The sequence below is a fragment of the Tachypleus tridentatus genome, chromosome 12, assembly GCF_004210375.1.
Source record: "Tachypleus tridentatus isolate NWPU-2018 chromosome 12, ASM421037v1, whole genome shotgun sequence".
In the NCBI taxonomy this organism is placed as follows: Eukaryota; Metazoa; Arthropoda; class Merostomata; order Xiphosura; family Limulidae; genus Tachypleus; species Tachypleus tridentatus.
The window spans coordinates 12,082,400-12,101,372 of record NC_134836.1 but is presented as its reverse complement, the minus strand read 5'-3'; the positions used below and the strand labels follow the sequence as shown (position 1 = coordinate 12,101,372).

General features: G+C 32.8%; 1 protein-coding gene across 12 annotated transcripts; it reads right to left on the bottom strand.

The window, feature by feature from the left end:
• Positions 1–29: 29 nt before the first annotated feature.
• Positions 30–16,503, bottom strand: LOC143234664 (phosphatidate cytidylyltransferase, mitochondrial). Of its 12 annotated transcripts, none has more exons than XM_076472200.1 (10): positions 16,010–16,503; positions 13,800–13,861; positions 12,676–12,858; positions 10,186–10,278; positions 7,767–7,917; positions 7,351–7,496; positions 2,066–2,231; positions 1,022–1,084; positions 449–585; positions 30–251 (listed from the first exon to the last, which is right to left on the bottom strand). In XM_076472200.1, exons 2-9 carry the CDS (start codon positions 13,842–13,844, stop codon positions 512–514), a joined length of 921 nt encoding a protein of 306 aa, XP_076328315.1. In that variant the 5' UTR covers positions 13,845–13,861; positions 16,010–16,503; the 3' UTR covers positions 30–251; positions 449–511. The 12 variants fall into 12 exon arrangements, with proteins under 12 accessions (XP_076328315.1, XP_076328312.1, XP_076328314.1 ...); XM_076472197.1 differs by having other exon boundaries at positions 7,767–7,941; positions 13,800–13,858; XM_076472199.1 differs by having other exon boundaries at positions 13,800–13,858.
• Positions 16,504–18,973: the final 2,470 nt, after the last annotated feature.

Below are 18,973 nucleotides of genomic sequence, written 5' to 3'. Positions count from 1 at the left end.
TAGAAACACTATGTACAGAGAGCCAAAAAGTTTGTTACTGCCTTTATTATTGTCACATGGCTTCTTCACAATCATTTAAGCTATCCAATGATCTGATAACACTACATCGGGTTACTATATTAGTAAATCACACAAGACTCCTGACAAACTTGACCATTATCATTGGCTGTCCAAACTGGTGGAAGACAAACTTACACTGCAAGATCTCAAAATTTGATTGTCCTGATTGCAGCAGTTAGGAAGAGTTATACCTTTAAACAAACACAAGCATTAGTAAACACTAAAGTTCTTTCATGCATTATTTGAAACTAGTTTAGAAGTCTGACTTACCATATGACATTTTAACAAGTTTCTTGGAAGATGTTTTTATTTTAAACTTTATTTCATAACAAGATTATGAAACAAAATCAACTGTTTCGGCAGTGGAATATTTGGAAAATAATCTCACCTATGAAGATTTTGAGTAAAACTCAAAGGAGGTGTGCAACACCAAACACTATAGCAACTCATGCTATCTAATTGTCTTCATACTTTTGGTCATCTTCACAATTTTTCGAAAACTATATTTCAGAGATTTGTATATGCCTGTAAAACAGAGGTTGAAACATTACTCTATCAATCTTGCTATATCAACAAGTACAAATAATATGAACCTAGATCACACTTATTAAAATACATGTTAATTACAATTTCCTCCCTTGCCATTTAATGAAATAGTCAATGCAAAATAAACACTTCTAAAATATTCCTAACTGATAAGCCAGAAAATATATATATACAACATCTAAGGGTAACAGCACAAAGTCACTCCTCATTCAGTTTTATTTCCTATTAAAAAAGATACCACAGTTATTTAACTCTATGCAGCACCATAAAGTACACTAGTCCTTTATGATGAATGAAATGTGTACAAGAACATTAGATAACATTGACAATGTTACCAGAAAATGAGTTACTCCATTTGTAATTTTGTTGATAGTAATCAATACTTCCACTCTTTAAAACTTGCTTTATTACCTACCAGCTGTAAGTATCCCTTTCAAACTCTGTGACCAACTAGACTGCCAGACAATATCTCGTACAGCTGGAAAGAAAACAGTTACACATAAGCAACAAAGATAAAATTATGAAAAATTTTGTAAACCTAATAATTCCCAATCTACCAATTTATTGGTCTAAGCAAAACATTAACTCCTTCCACAGTTTGTTTACTGTCTTGCCCCTACAGAATATAAAAAAGGGTTGGTACTGAACCCCAAAATTGGGCATGAGCAAACTACTTTGAAAATTAGAATTCAAAAAATGATTAACAAAGATGAAGCTATCATTTTAGGTTTGTGTAGCTCTCAAGGACTTCATGGAAACTACAAGGAGCATGTAAATTGTTTGAAACAAGATATTCAAAATGCTTTGCACACTTGTTCGATGATATTTTTCAAACTAGTATAAGATTTACAGGCATACATTTTATACTTGCTTTTCTTAAGAGGATTTTTGTACCCTATAGTTTCTTTCTCTGCAGTTTTAGCATAGGCACATTGTCCAGAAAACCACTGTAGTTGCTTTTGTGTCCTTGACCATTGCTGACTGAGTGATTGATGTTTGTATGTTTTAGCTTCCATTCATCATTAAAATGAACTAGGTTTCCTGTATCAGTACAAAGCCTCAAACTTAAATAATTCAGAGATTTACCTCAAAAGGAGAAAGCTATTGATTGATTCATGCATGCCTTAAAGATGATGTTTGTACTGAAGATTTTTCAGTTAATGTTATGTGTCCAATCTCATTATTTCTCACCTTTCCACACCCAAACTACTATGTAAATTTCCTGTTATTAACAGCACTTATCGTATACTTGCATGGAAATAGGTTCACCTGAGAAAACCATACTAGCACTGTAACAAGCCTACAAACTTTTATAAATTATCACCCATACATAATACATGTATGAGAGGTTTAAATATCTTACAAAACTAAGTTATTTTATATTTTATATTCCTATACTTCTCCAAATTGCCTAACATCTCATTAGCAATGGTATGTTGATAAGACACCATTCTCCTACCTAAGGTAACCATATCTCCACATTCAATGTCATTAGCCAAGGCTCTCATTACATCTTCCATATCACGATGCCGGCCATCTTTATTACAGGCTACATATAAATGATGCTGAACCTTCTTTGGCAATAGATTGAGGTGGTGTAATTGATTATTCATGTTGCAGTCTTTCTGGTGAAGAATCAGTTGACAAACAAATATTAAGATCAATTGAAAGATAGATGTAATAGAAGTCTATAAAAGTTCACTTTCTGCAAATATCACTAATATTTAATAGTATTTTAAGTTGATTTTAGGAAGAAATGTAACACATGGGAAGGGTAGCTACAGTAGGTTTACCATCTGAATGCCAGTCACAGTAAATAAAACTTCTGTGTAAGAAATAAATGCATGTTCTCGATATAGAGTCCAAAGATTGTTATAGTGAATAAAATTCATTTTCTAAAGATATGGCCACACAAGTATCACATTAGAAACCTGTAATACAATAGTTTCAACATGTCTCAAATTATTTATGCAAGTATTTTGTGCAAAAAAATCTATTTCTAATAAAGTGTTTTTGATAAAAATTAATAATTCATTAAAGGAAGATGACTATTGAGTACTACATGTTGTCTTCATTTCTTTTATTAAATACAGTCTAACATAATAATGAAGTAAACAGAAATAAGCTTTTTTATTTTACTTTTCTTGTCAGCTACTACTTAGTTTATTAAACCTGAGAATATGAAAATGCATTGCAAAGTACTTGAGAAAGGTAATGTTGTTAAAATAGCTAATAAATTACAGATAAGACTGTCAAACTTTGTACTAAACTGTTTGTGTAACTTCTGTATTTGGATGCATATTGTATCAACTATCATGATGAGATATGCACTGTTACTGTATTCCATACATTTTCCACATGTATCTACATCAAGTAAGGAATGTTTTCCACATACACTCTGGTGCAGATAGTCGGGTTGCTTTGCACCATCAAACACCAGACAAACCAACTATATACACTCCACATGTGTCTACACTCTATAAAGAATGTTTGCACAAAATACCTCGACCTAGAGTATGATACCCTAAAATATAGGGTCACATCCATAGCAGACAACATCTTGTCCATACCGAGGTGTACCCTTTGCCCACAGTGAATATACATATTGCCAAGCCAAGCAGAAAAGATGAAAGTCCAATTTTGGAAATAGATGTGCCAAATGGTGCATCAAATTTTGCTCTTTTGATCGACTCCAGTCCAAGGGTAAGTGTTATTAGGTATGTGTCTTCCTTTCTATGGTAGTAGGAGGTTCTTAACTGTCTTCACCTCAAGACCAGGAAGCAGAAGAAAAAGCCACTTCTATTCTGGCAACCTAGGTAGGGCACATGTGTGCAGACCCAGTATGCAACTAACACCAGGCCACCAATAGTAGGCAGGGAGAATGCAAACATGCAAGTCAACTCCAATCCAGGAAGCATCAAAAATTTTTTGTCTGGTCTGCTATAGAAGGAGGGCTCCTGCCAACTGCAGGTGTAGGACTTATGTTGACTGATCTAACATCACACTGCCTGGGAACTGGAGGTTTCATCCAGTCCAAAACCAGATATGTATCTTTCATTCCATGAGAGGAGTACACACCATCTTACTCTCAATTGAGTGGAAATTTTCATACTCAAAAGAAAACCTCCATGGTCCACCACCCCAATGGCTAAGAAATTATAATCATTGACTCACACTCAATAACAAGTGGTGCTTGTCTGTATATATTTAACTTTAAATCTGCACAATGATATCTTTTTAAAGGTCATTAAAACTCACTGCTGAGATGGGGTGTTCCACAATGCTGTAAAAATAAGTCACTGTAAAGGTGAACTATATAAAAAAAACACTAACACATTTAGAATTAGTAATGGGTATGTAGAAAGGTGATGGGAGGAAGTTGGTATACCAAATAGGAAGAGACAAGCAGAAGACCATAACATGCAGTAGTCCACACAAAACCCTCTACTGGATGACAGAAGTGAAATGCTAGAGAGAGAGTATCATATTAGATTTAGAGAGAGAAGACTTGGAAGAGTCAATGTAAATCTACATGCAATAAAGTATATGCTAAAAGGATGAGTAACTGTTGTCAACCCTTGAGAATAAAAGGGAAAATATCTTGTAGAGATGAGGAATTTCAGAGAATAAATATACAGGACTGTGAACATTTGATCAGAGTGGGCCAAATAATAATGAACCTCATGGAAAAGCCAGAGAAAATGTTTTGAAATAGATGGAGAACAAGAGTAAGAAATGAACAAAAATATAGGAAGCAGCAATGGCATTCATGACCTATCTCATACAGCTACAGGAAACACATAAGAAATAGGATAAAAGCAAAAGATGTTAGAAAGGCTGCAAAATGAGGAGGACTAAAGTGGCAAAATAATATAGAAAAAGACAAGATAGGATAATATATGATGATAATAATAACAAAAAGCTAAATTAGGAAGTAGAACTGCCTGGTAACCAGCCATGGTTGAAAGTGATAAAGCATTAGGCAAAAAGCTAATGAAAAATTTAAAAATATGGTGACAGAAGGAAGGGAAGGTGAGAAAGCATGATGCAAAGACAAACTACTGAATGTGCACCCTATTAGTGAATAGACAGTAAGGGAGGAAGAATAGACTGAACAAAAAAGAAGAAAGGCTAGATGAAGAGATTCTGGAACATCTGATAAGAGGCTAGAGTGATAACACTGCTAGATGGGAGAAGTGAGGTTTAAGGAGTAAAAATAATGATAAATGAAGAGGAGAAGGTGCAATAAAGAAAACCATGTATGAACCAGCCAGTACAGAAATATTAAGAGAACTGAACAAGGAGTATCTTGAATAAGGGAAAAAGACTACTTAGATGGAGAAAAGGTTAGACTAGTCCTGACTGAGTGCCTCCCCAGCCAAGGTAAGAGGAACAGAAAAAAGGGAAGTAGGAGAAACATTTTGAAGAGCACAACCACTTGAACATCAGAGGACTGAAAGACCAAATCATAGGTAGCATGTTGGTGGCTCTCAAGAGATTACCTGCAACAAGATGCAAGGCACAAAGAATAGAACAGAGGAAATGAACTTACAAAGAATGGGCCCAGAAAGGGAGGTTGATTATGTGGAAAAAAAAAAAAAAAAATTTAAATGGCATGTCTCATGGGCAGATGATATTGGAGACAGCTTCAGAGTTGACTGTATGTATCATCAACTAGATGTCTATGAATTATCCTAAAACATTATCTAAAACTCAACATACCATTCAAAGTCCTAAAAGAGTAATATGAAGGTACAATATGTCATGGTACTGTCAACCCAAATGTTCACAAGAGCCAAGACATGCACATCTCACATCATCAAATAGACATCTGAGAACAGAGAAAGACCTGGATAAGAGGAAACAAGAGGAACATTCATTACATGAGAAAACTTTGAAGAAAGAAGGAAGAACACTTTAAGATAAAGGACCCCAAGCAAAGGTCCAGAATCCACTATTTGCATTGCAAATAAGCATTATCCAAGAACAATACATGATTCCCTGGAAGCCCAAGTTCTCAAAAGAGAAAAAGAAAAACCTGCCCCAAGAGAAAGGATATGCTCCATGTTCATTAAAAGAATAGGGTGAGGTTGGGCTCTAATACAGATGTGAATGAAAAACACCCAAATGAATGAGAAATGTTATGAGTACAAGATGTGACTTCTCCAAATTGAGCACTCAAGTCAGATAAACCATCTCCCAAAGAAGGAGAAGAGGATGACTGTAGGAGGCTTACTAGAATGGAGCCAAATGACCAAATAGCATCTAAACTGTCCATCTTTGTCATCCTAATACATAGGACAAAAACCACTCAGGCTGAGAAAGTCGAATTTCTGTGAAAAGTCTTGGAAAGAGAAACCAATTGAGACATGAAAGCTGCAAGACCTAGGAAACCTAAGTACAGGTTCTCTGGAAACCACAAAAGGATGGAAACAAAATTCTGAAAAAGGATACCAAACCCATGTGATAGTGACTTCAGCCATTACAAACAACATTTTCACAGACTAATGTCAACAAGAAATGTAATATTTCAAATAATGGAAATAGGAAAGTAGAGAACAGAAAAAATCAAAATAAAGGTTAAGACTCTCTGACAGAACATCTAGTCTGCAACAGTTGGTTGCAAAAAGAAGGCAGAGGTTCATAAACTAAATAAAATAGACTCTACTGATGTTGAGCCTATAGTGCAGTCACCACTAAGACTGCAGCACTGAAATCTATGAGCAATGAAAGGACAGATGAGAACAGAAAAATGAGAAATGGTGACAGATAGAGAGAAAAAGAGGATAGGAGAAAATGTAAACCACTGAGGATATAGAATGACATTGGCCTGCAGCCTCAACATATGACACCAGAGAAACAAGCACTCAGGCAGATGAAAGCATAAGAAATATAAGGGAAGCAAAACAAATGAAGAACAAGTGCCACATGCACCAACCAAATATGAAGTGAAAAGGACAAAAAAAGAGAAACATTCCACTGTCAAAAGGATAAGTTAACTAACATCCACTGAAAAACCAAAAGAAAAATGGTGAATTACCGATGAAAGAAGGCTAAAGGATGAAAACAAAAGGGTAGTGTGAAAGACAAAGGTAGGAAAACCTAAGCCTAAGAAAGACAAATAAGGAACAAAGACAAAAAAAAAAAAAATTAATGTAATTATTAGATTAGCATGATTAAATTTGTATCATTGTACACCAGACAAAGTGAAACTTACTGTCACTTATGAACTAATGTCTTTGTAGATACATCCATTAAAAACCATTTACTGTCTCAAAAATTCACAAGTGAAAAAAAAAGATACGTAGCTACAAATGAGTACCAAATCATGATGGCGATGATGGTTCTTTACAACATAGTCAGCTGCCATTCCTACTGGTGAAAGGTTGTTGCATGCTGAAATACAGGTATACCACCTCATAAAAACCTAACATTAGAAGTGAGCCTCAAGACTAGTAGCAAGTGAATATTGCCCATATAAAATGTAATACAAACTGAGGAACTATTATGTGGCCAGAAGTAATCACTATACCAACTGACAAACACTTACCTCTGCATACCTAGTATTGTGATGTTTTATAGTTCCACCCTAACAAAGGTGTCACATGGAAATAATTCCTATAAAGACTGACAAACACTTCCTTCTACATATCTGGCATTGTCCTGTTTTATAGTTACAACCTAACAGAGATGTCACATGGAGGTAATTCCTATAAAGACTAACAAATACTACTCTCCACATACCTGGTATTTTGCTGTTTTACAGTTCCACTCTAACTGAGGTATCCTATTGAGGTAGTCACTATAAAGATTGCGAAATCTGTCCAACTGTGGTCTTACTATGTTGTTAACCTTATTCTTGTCTTCTCCAAGAAACATTCGAAAATCACCTAGATGGAAGAGAAAAATTTTAAAATCCACATAAAGTTTTTAACCTACAAATCAGGGTGCCAAGGTTTGGTCTTACAAAATAATTTATGAAAAGAAACAAATTACCAACGTTTAAATCCAGAAAAAGTGTGACACCTGAGGAAATATACTTACTAACCAAAACTTACACTTTCTAGAATAAGTGGTTAAGAATATTCTTTGATATTTTCTTTTAACTCATAATGATATGAAAAAAAAAAACAATTATTTAAAAATCAAAGAAGTCCAACCTGTATATGAAAGACAAGCAATTTGAAGGTACAGCTCTTCTTCTGTGAAAGTTTCCGGAAGAGATAATAAAGTTGCATGGATGGCACTCTGAAGATTAACTTTTAATGCTTGTTCTAAACCAGCATCTTGTGTCTGATGAAGCACTTTAACCTGGAAAGTGTAGGATATCATCAACTGAAAGAAATGTCTAAAGTTGTTTATTCCCACTTAAAGAATAAAATATTTACAAATCCCCAGAAAAGATGAACAAAACTAACTTGCTAAAAAATAGTATAAAACTCTTATATGATTATTTGCAAAACATAAACATTAATAAAGAAAGATTATAATCTAACATAAGGTTTACTGTCAACACTGAACTTTACATCAAGTTACCATGATTTAATCAACTAGAAAATTCAGCAAGCAGTAATATAAGCAAACAGTTTCCTTGTGCTATTTCATAGTACCTGCCAGATTAAATGTCCAGTGTCTATTATTTTTACACTGAAATGAGCATTCTTACTGTACATCTTTAAACACTCCACACATCTTTATGTAGAATGAAACTAAAATAATCTCAGTTTTCTCACACACTCTTCACTCTTTTTCTGACTAAAATAGCTGAACAAAGGTTTTTATACGATGAGAACCAAAGCTTTTTCTTTTCCTTATGGTTATTACAGAACCATAAGATAACAGTAGAGAAACAATATGAAGAGTACAAAAATGTATCTCAGAATGGTTGGTATGGGTATTAACACATTTACTGATAAGCAGAGAACAAGATTTCAACCTATTTAGGTCATCTTTAGGTTTCTTTATTTACATGAAGATGACCTTGAAATGTCAAAATGTTGTTCTCTACCTATCAATAAAAGTGTTAATACCCATACCTGCCATTCTGAGTTACATTTTTACTTCATGTGACTTTCTCATCATCGAGAGTAACAGGAGTATGTCCAAACTGTGGTTGTTACAGAACTATGAGACATCACTATAAAAAAAGTAACAGGAGTATGTCCAAATAATGGTTTTTACAGAACCGTGAGATACCAGTAGAGAAACAGTAAAAGGAGTAACTGTCCAAACAATGGTTATTACAGAACCGTGAGATACCAGTAGAGAAACAGCAAAAGGAGTATGTCCAAATAGTGGTTGTTACTGAGCCATGAGATGTCAGCAGAGAAAGAGTAAAAGGACTATGTCCAAATATTGGTTGTTACACAACCATGAAATATCAGTAGAGAAACAGTAACATGCCCAAACAGTGGCTGTTACACAACCATGAGATATCAGTAGAAAAACACGTTGAAAAAGTTACAAGAAGTAAAATTTCTTTTCAAAAACAACAAGTTATAATAAAGCAGGTAATTAATTGTTTAATTAAAAACTTATAACCACAGGCTGATCATGTCTTATAAGAATAACTATTCTGATAGACCCAAGGATAAAAGGATTATCATATCATTTAAAAAAAAATTATTATTAAAGTATGACTAACTTCAGCAGAAATTAATATATTGAATGTCTGTTCCAGTGAAACTTTCCAAACAGTCAATATAAGACAGGTAATGCCTCACCTAATCTTAGATCTAATGAAAGTTGAAACTGCAGTAAGTTACAGACAGATACCACCTAAATGCAAAGTTTTGGATAAGAAGGATATATGACCCACGGTTTGATAAGTTTAGAACATATAGCATTTCAGCAAATTTTGAGATCTCTATATTGTTTTCAATAATGTTTGTAATATTATCTACTTAACATTTGTTTAAAACAGCTGTGAATTCAAAAAATAAATCATCTATCTTTCCCCTAATGAGTTGACATCTGCTTTTTTCATAACAAGGCACAGGATCAAATCCCAGCCTCTAACTTTACATGCAATCCTTCTCATGGCCCTGCTGAAGATGAGAGAAGCTTAGCAGTCAAAAGGAAAATGTAAAGGAACTATTATGTAGCAAAAGAGAGAAAATTAATGACGAATTAATTGTTAGACTCAGGTGACTATATAGAGCTATTAAAAATGAATAAGTAACAGATACTCCAAAGTGCAGCCTATAGAAAAATGTCAAAATATTCAGATATATTTACCAAAACAACATTGAAAAACACAACAATCTGATAAAATTAGCATTGTTAACCATGTACAGAATTTCTAAGGAATAAAAACTATCTATCTATCTAGGTATGGTTAATTCTTGTAGTTTAAAAATAAATATCCAAAAGGGACATCATAATTCAAAATCAGACAGATAAGTTGCAATGACAAACCTCAGGACTCTGGTAATTTTTATCTTAATTCAAAAAATTAAAAATTACAACAAACTCACTCTTCTATTTTTAGTATTGCAAAAACTGTCATTCAAAAAAATTATTTTAAAAGATGCACACACAATAACAAAATTAATCTTGGTAAAATGTGACATAACTTACCGGTTTATGTAGACGGCCACTGACATAGAGAGTGTCCCAGTCAAGTAGATCAGTGATTAACTTTGAAGTACTAATGATACCATATTTGATGAGCTGCAAACATGTTTTGTAACAATAAAAAATTATGAAAAAACAGCATTAAAAGTAAGCTGAACACACTGTGCAATGATATTACATGTTTGTAAGCATGAAATGCTAAATTAACAAACCCTGTAGATTTGAACTATAGTGTAATTGTAAAATCTACACATCAACCAGCACTACGTGTTAAATGTTCGAAACTTTGTAGTTTTCAGAAACAAAATAAAAAGTGCAAAATTATATTTATTATCTTAAATAAAAAACATGCAATATCAATTTCTTATAAGACTACATTATTTTAAGAATGTAAAATGTGCCCATACATAATGGTTTAGTATATAAAGTTTTGTGGAGTCTGGAAAACTATGAACAAGAGATACAGAAAAGTCTCCAGGAATACAAAAGTAGCTATTAATTAAAGTCCTACATTAACTTTTCCATAATTTACTACCATACCAACAAACATCTTAAGAAAACACCTAACACTAGAGGTTGAACAAAATTTTCTTAACAGAAAACATTTTCTTAACCATTTTTATTTAAAAAAATGCTTTATTGCATTTAATAATTTGTTGTTTAATCAAATATTTTATTAACTTTCCTCTCTACAGAAGCATCAATGAACAAATAATGAACACAAAAACAAGAAATAAACTATTCACAAGTTGTAATGACAAGAAACCCACTTGAAATAAAACTATCTCGAAACAGCTGGTATGCATATTAACACTTTTATTGATAAGGAGAGAACAACATTTCGACCTTCGTAGGTCATTTTCAGGCCTGAGATACATATTCACAAGTCTCACCTCTTCCATCTTCATTAAAGAAATGCAAAACATTTCTCAACCACATCCACAATAAAAGAGATGAAAAGAACCTCAACTATAAACATACATTATGAGTATCACTATGACTTTTTCAGGAAGGATCATTTCAGAAGTTAAGAACACTCATAAGCAAGCCTAAGTAAACCATGGATCAGTAGCAATCAAGTACATAGTCCATAACAAAGTTCATTTCAGGCTGAAGGAAAACATTAGTAAAGCAAAATAGATTATGAATGTAAAATGATAATACTACACTTGGCAGTTTTTGCAGAACTAAATATTCTGTGACCACAAAGTGCAATTCAAGTTTGCACCTAACATAGTCACTGTGATGGTCATGGTGGACACAAGTTAGGTAACTCTATCCAACTGTAAATTGTACATATAATAAACACTCCACTGCTATAAGAAGTCTACTTTCATTCTTTTGATTTGCCTTTGGAATTCTATAAAATTGGTATAACTCAGAGACAATGGATGAACAAAGATACAATGATCTTCATATGCACATTTAGTGTTTATTTTGAATACTAAATTTCTCACTATCTTTGCAAATTTTCTACTTCACTATTCAAGTTCTCAGTTTATACATTCAAGGAGAAAGCAGTATATCTTTCTTGTCCACCAGTCTTAGTTTTAAAACTTCTTTCTGCTGTATTTGTTTACAATATGAAAATTAGAGCTAGCTAAATACAAAATGGAAACATATTTAAAAGAGACACATGGTTCTATTAAACCTCCTTATAATGTTCCAGAAAGATGAATATTTTAGATGCTGTGTGACCCACCAGAGTTACAGTATCTCATTAGTAACGTATCATATGACCCACTGGAGGGTTACAATACTTTTTCATACATTCGTTTTTCATAGCACTACAGCTAAAGATATGGTGAATATTATCCAGTACTTCATAAATGGTACAGTTCTATATCTATCTATATAATGTCAATATTACATGTAGTTGAAGTAACATAGAAAGTTTGGAAAAGAAGAACAATTGAAGCAACTAGGAGAGGGTTCCTGAGAAACTTTCTGATGAATCTTCATTTTCTTTGGATGATCTATAAAATTTGCTAGCTGTTGTTCCACAACTATGATGTTCTATTATACATTATGAAACTCGATGTATTAATCATTACATACAGAACCTAGGCTAGATTCATGTAATGTATTACAAACAGAAGAAAACAGCAAAGTAACCTAATGATGCTCACAGAATCAAGAAATGGAAATGTTTCCAAGAATATAAAGTGCAAAACATTCAAAAGCATAGCTCAGAGTAATGATATGGTGGAATATGATTGGTCAATAATATCACAGCGTTGTTTCTGATAAAAAAAAAAGTGGCTGTTGTGTGAAAGATCAATATCCTTAAGTCTGCAAAATCAGAGTAGTGAAAATACAACTGAATTTTACATCTTAAACAATACAAAATATGTCTTTAGGACAATTAAAACAGAGTTAGAACTAATGCCTTACATGCACTATTCATATACTTCAACCAACTTCTGATTCATAACATTCCACACACTACACAAAAAAATAGTAGGTAATTATGACAGAAATACATTAACTTACTCTGTCTTCAAATGGTACTAAGGTGTTAAAATAAACACCAGCTCCATAACCTTGCTGTATCCGGTTGATCAGATGAGAACCACCATATTTTAAGATAGAATAGTGTGATCTGTTTAGTTTCAGATTATTTTGATGCCAAGTCATTGGATTATTGACAGCCAAAATCAAATCAATCATATTTCTCTGGAAGTAATGTAAAAAACAAAAAACAAACATGAAATTTAAGATGAAAAACTGAACAAATAAAAATAAAACTGTCTTAAATTAATTTAGACAATACTCTACATAGAGTGTAGTTTTATGGATTCTTCTTAATGTATTCTATAAAGTGCAGACTTTGAGTCATGAACTTCTATAAACATATATTTATGTATCGATTTAAAAAACAATGTTTAGATGTTGAAAAATGTTCTGCATGAATCACAGGTTTAGAAGGTTCTTGTATAAGGATAGAATTTAATCTCTTGGCATGCTTTCACTACTGAGGAGAAAAGTTCAAAACACGATAGACCTTTACAGAATGAGGACACAATATCATGTGATCTTGTTCTTCTCTTCTAGCATCTATCATATTGGATGACAGTTCTCGTATATTTATAGCAATGAAAACACCAACTTGAAAATGCCATTTTTACTGTCACTTTTGGACACAAACAGACAGGGTTCAGACCTAGGTTTACTTTTTTTTTTTTAAAACAGATTCCAAGCCAACACAAAACAAATATCAATATGGGCTATTACAGTTACAAGATAAAATTTGCAGCCTATAAAGCATTCCCATATCTGTAATGTACATTTTGTGGAAGGTATCAGAATTAACAAATAGTGATATTTATATAAATTTAAGGTTTGTCATTAAATATAAATATCACACATCTATTAATTTCTGAAATCAATGATACTTATTAATGGCTACAAATAACATCTATGGACACTATAGTAATGTATGCTATTACAGCATTATCAATTAAGGCAGTCAGACACTACTGTGGCATAGACTGAGAGGCAAACAGGTTACATCACAACAAATAAATACTACTTATAGTTGATACTGATGACAACAAATTTTATACTCATAGTAGCAACTGTGGGAGATAAAATAGCAAAAAATAAATAAAACTCACCTGAACAGTAACAAAGACATAAGCCACAGTTTCTTTCACTTTCATGTCTGACACCCATCCTGCTAAGAATAATTTAAAGCCATCTAAGTCATTATATTACTTCATACTTTTGTTGGTTAATCTATTGATGGGTTTAACAAGATACACATGAATGCCACAATAACTGGGAACTGGTTGTGTACTGATTTTCCATCATGATCAGACAAGTCATCCAGACCAACTGGATTGGAAACAACAGAACCATCCACACAAGGCTTTCTTAATTATTTTTTCTATATTTTTCAAAATTGAGAGAACATTCACTCAGCTTTATCAACACCAGTCACAAAACAATGAACAGCTTGATACCCAAAATGACAGATGGCATTGTTGTGTTTCCATAATTCACACAATCTATAAATGTCTAATGAAGTTTCTAAGATTTTTAAAGATTTGGAATCAATAAATCCAAATGGTATTCACATAAAAAATTCTGCAACCAATAAGCTAAAGGACACAAATTTAATATATGAAAAACTCAGAAAACTGCTTCAATGAAAGCAGTTTTACTTTTCTGATAATCAGCCAATTAAATAGTTTGTCTTCAAGTGTGGTAGAATCTGAAACAGTGAAAGAGTCTAAAAGAAGATTGGATGAGCATTTTAAGAGTTTCTATACACATTTAATTTGCAATAGGTTGGCAGGAGAATATGGGGTGTCTGAGGTAAACCAAATGGCCTCTATTTAATCCTTGAAAACATTACTAATATAATACAGACTGAGTAAATTATAAACTTATAACTTCAACATTAATATCTGTCAAAACCAGCACAATAATGATGGATATGAATTATTTCAAATTTACAAAGAGTGCATATACTTGTAACAAGAACAGTTTTTGGTTTTTAAAAGTATGACAGTGAGGTTTAGACCAAGCAACAAAAAGCTTTCTGACAACAAAAGGTCATATCTATTAATACAGACACACATAATATCACAAAATCTGTTAATTCATGCAACACGTGTTAACATGCACATTTTATATTTTTATTAAAGTACTTCCACACCATTGACATTAATTTTCTAATCAGAATATTAGTATGGATACAGGGAATACTGAATTCTATTGATTCTTCTTATCTTACAATTTATACAAATATCCTTCAGAAACTTTCTTATCAGTGCTTAACAAAAAACAAGAACTTTTTTATTTAAAGTCCTTTAACTATGTTATGGAGGTGACTCTCTGCCACACTGATTTCAATATTCATTATTTGAATAAAATAATCTTGGAAATTTCTTCATTAGAATAACAGTACAAATTTGAAACAATTAACTTTACTTCATAATGTTACACACTATTTTAAAATGAACATGAATAATGTTTACAAATAACTTCAATGACTCTTCTGAGAGTTGCTGCATGCATAATATTAGGAAAACATGTGCTCTGGATTATTAACATGTACAAACATGTTATAAAAATTTCCTCTTCTGTGGTTATCTTTTACTAGAAAGTTGATAGTTGTTTCCTTAAAAGTTTCAGAATGAAATCTTCAACCAAACAGAAGAAAAAATTACATTTCTAAATTAATTTTAAGTTGGACATTTCAAGGATGTTGAACATAAGAATGTACTTAAAATAAAAAGCAATAACTATGGACCAACACCATGGGTATAATACTATTAATTTTTGAAATCACATTCTTAAGAATACAAAATTTACTATCAGGTTTAAATGCACAATAATTAAGTTAATGTTCAAACCAACAGTTTTAGGTTGTTTGCCACATCCTTAGCTTTGATTAATTTTATTTAAATGTAAAATTCTGCACTCTTATTAAGCTGAAATCATAAAAGAAAAATTCTTATTTTGTGTGTGATAATTATCACACTTTTTAGTCAAGTTACAAAAACTTTACATTAAAAATACCATAGCAGTCTAACAATACTTAACACATAGCATAAGGATAACTTCTATTATACTATTTATAGTATTAATGATATCAATAACTAAGCACTATTACTTGTGTCCTTCTGTAACTCGTTGGTAAGTTTGGTGACTTCAAGTTTTAAAATCCTGGGTTCCATCTCCCATGGTGGGCGTATTGCAGATAGTCCACTGTACAACTCTGTATTCATCGATATACAAACTACTCATGTTTGATTATAATTACTAATGTTAGTAGAACCAGAACCATAAATTCACAAATTAAACATTCAAGTCTCACCTGATTTTCATTATAACCTTCTTGTCTGAAAACACCAGAACCATATGCAAACGCAAAAGATATTTCTTGGGGGAAAATAGACAAAACTCGATGCAATAAATCTGGACAACGCAAACTACTCTTTCCAACGACGGAGGCTGCCATGTTTAAAGTAATATTTTTTGTAGGTGGAGACCCAGAGAACTATTAATATATTTAATATTTCCACCCCACCCCTAGTACAGCGGTATGTCTACGGATTTACAACGCTAAAATCAGGGGTTCGATTCCACTTGGCTGGCTCAGTAGATAGCTCGATGTGACTTTGCTATGAGAAAACATTCACACATATTTAATATTTCAACTTTCATCTCACAGACACATGTAATGATTTTTACATTATTTATATAGCTATAAAATATAAATGCATTAGCGAGTGTGTTTTCTTATAGCAAAGCCACACTAAGCTATCTGCTGAGCCAACCGAGGGAAATCGAACTCCTGATTTTAGCGTTGTAAATCCATACACATACCGCGAACCAGTAGACCTAAGGTGCATATTTACAGGACCACTATAATGCACATTTAATGCTTTAACAACTAATTTGTATTGTTTTTGCTTTAATGATAATTGCCGTTATAATGTAAGTTTCATTTCTTTAACCCGATTATGCATGATAATTAATAGTCCTATTTATTTACGTGTATAATCGAAACCATTACCAAGTCTTCTAAGCGTTTGAGTGTAAACTTTTATCTTTGTGTAAGCCTCAGGTCCGAAATGATTCGTTGGCAGCAACTGTTTTATTTGGTCATGTAACATAGGAAGATGAGGTACACCAGAAGGTCTACCTCCTTTTCTAATTATTGATTTCTTTCTTCAGCGTTTCAGTAGCATACAGTCCGATAGCTAGATAAATCCGTTCTTGTCTTAGAGATGGCTAACGCACATAGCTCTCTTGTAGCTTTGAGCAAAGTTCAAAACATATAATAGTAAAACTGGAGGCTTAATACGCAAAATACGGGGTTTTAATACTTTCGGTGGGCACAGTATAATTAGCTCATTGTGTAGCTATGCGCATAAGGAAGTGTCTGGAACATTTCCTCTCTGGAATCATTTCATTTAATCGGTTGACGGCTTCAATTAGTGAACTAGAATAGAATTTGTATGTGTGACGTAAATGATTCTTTAGCTAATTATGGGACTCGTACCTAGAATTGTCATTCAGAATAAATCAAGCCTTCCTGTAATGATGACTAAGGAATGAGATATCTACATAACTGCTTTCCGAAATAAAAAGAAGGTGTTTTCAGGTTTATTACTAAATACCCATATAAGGCTACTATATAGAGTATACTCTAGTATTGCTAACAGAAACTCTGCGTATAGTGAAAGTGTTTATTCTGCAAAAACAAAGATACGAATGCTCTTTAATATCACACATTAATGTAATGCATTAAAGTTGTCAATAGTCCATTGTACGTCAAACTGAATGCTGTTGTGTTGCGTCCTCTCATTTATGAGGAATATTCTGAGGACCTCGAAAACTTAACTTTTATGAGTAGATTAACCGACTGAGGATATTTAAATAGTAGCGTATGTTATCAGATGTACAAACTTATTGATTAAATTAGAGTCCCGTGATGTGAGTGCATGAGCAACTTCAAAACGCCCGAAATGCTAAATTTTTTAAGTTTTTTTTTTTGTAGTTAACATGAGGAAAAAACAACATCTTCGGTATTGTAAGGATACACTACCTGATCTCTGAAGTATTATTGGTAAGTTAGATATTGGTTCTTGTCCGGTGGTTATTTCATGCTTATATGACACAAATGGTTATTGATTTAAATTATAGACAGTCGGAACAAAATGTATGAAGGGAAGAGCCAACTGAGAAGTGAATCAAGCGTGTCAGAATAACATAAGTTTTTTTTTTTACCATTCCAAACACTGTAGTAAAAACTCGTTCTGCAAATAAGAAAAAAGCTCCAAAATATTTAATTTACCACAGTTACGGCTTGTACCTCTTTTTGGAACTCTGAGCAAAACGTTTCACAGCAACGCAACTGGCTAAAAGATGATTAAAACGCAAAAAATCTATATACTAGCTCCTTTAAAAGCTCTACAGTTCACTTGGCAGGTTTTTTGATGCAATAAACACAGTGAAAAACAAACAAACTGAATAACCAATTTACGCAACCTTGTGTCTTTATTCTGTTTTCTACACCTTATATTTATCTACCAAAAACTCCCTTATAGCTGGGAAAATAACTTTACTACTACTCAGCCTTGGATGACTAAATTCATGAAATCTCATATTATCAATAGCACCTATGGAGGGTGGTTCATGAAGACCATCTCCTCGTAAGCATCCTTTATGGGTGGGTATTTTAAGTACAATGCTATGATATTTAATTTAAAATAATATAGGTGGATTTATAAAATTTTAAAAGGTTCACTTTCATTTATAGCCTTGATAGTATTTAAATGTATTAGATTATTGCTATTGATGCTGGACAACCTGTGCGTAATCCACCTTCAAAGGAGTTCATGTTAAGATTTAAGGGTGTGTATGTGTGTGTACGCTTTAAATGGGATTATGTTTTTCTTGATTGATTGATTTAGTGTTTTATGGCACAAAGCAGCTAGGCTATCTGCGCCAAACGTCCGGTAAAAAGGTAAAAACAAATTAAATGTATTAAAATACAGAAATGGAAATGAAGGTAAAACAAAACATCATTGAAAAACAGAAAAAGCATAAAACCAATGTTGACACCTAGTTTGCAATGTTAAGAGAGAAAGCAGAGGAAAAGAAGTTGAAAAGTACTTTCAATAGCAAAATGGTAATGATCATAACCCACCAGGAAGACTAACAGGTAAGTTCAAGAACCACCGTCAGTCACCTGAAGTTGGCCTTTCCAGTCCTGGTTACGGGTTATGTGTCAAAGCAGCCATTATCAAAATGTAAAATAATAGAAGTTTTA

Excerpts from the sequence above, each read along its gene's own strand:
- LOC143234664 (XM_076472192.1), bottom strand. The coding sequence starts at position 15,920 with ATGAATACAGAGTTGTACAGTGGACTATCTGCAATACGCCCACCATGG. Across the intron at positions 10,279-12,675 it reads TAGTACCATTTGAAGACAGA|CTCATCAAATATGGTATCAT; the intron begins GTAAGTTAATGT and ends ACATGTTTGCAG. Across the intron at positions 7,497-7,766 it reads TGCTTGTCTTTCATATACAG|GTGATTTTCGAATGTTTCTT; the intron begins GTTGGACTTCTT and ends TCTTCCATCTAG.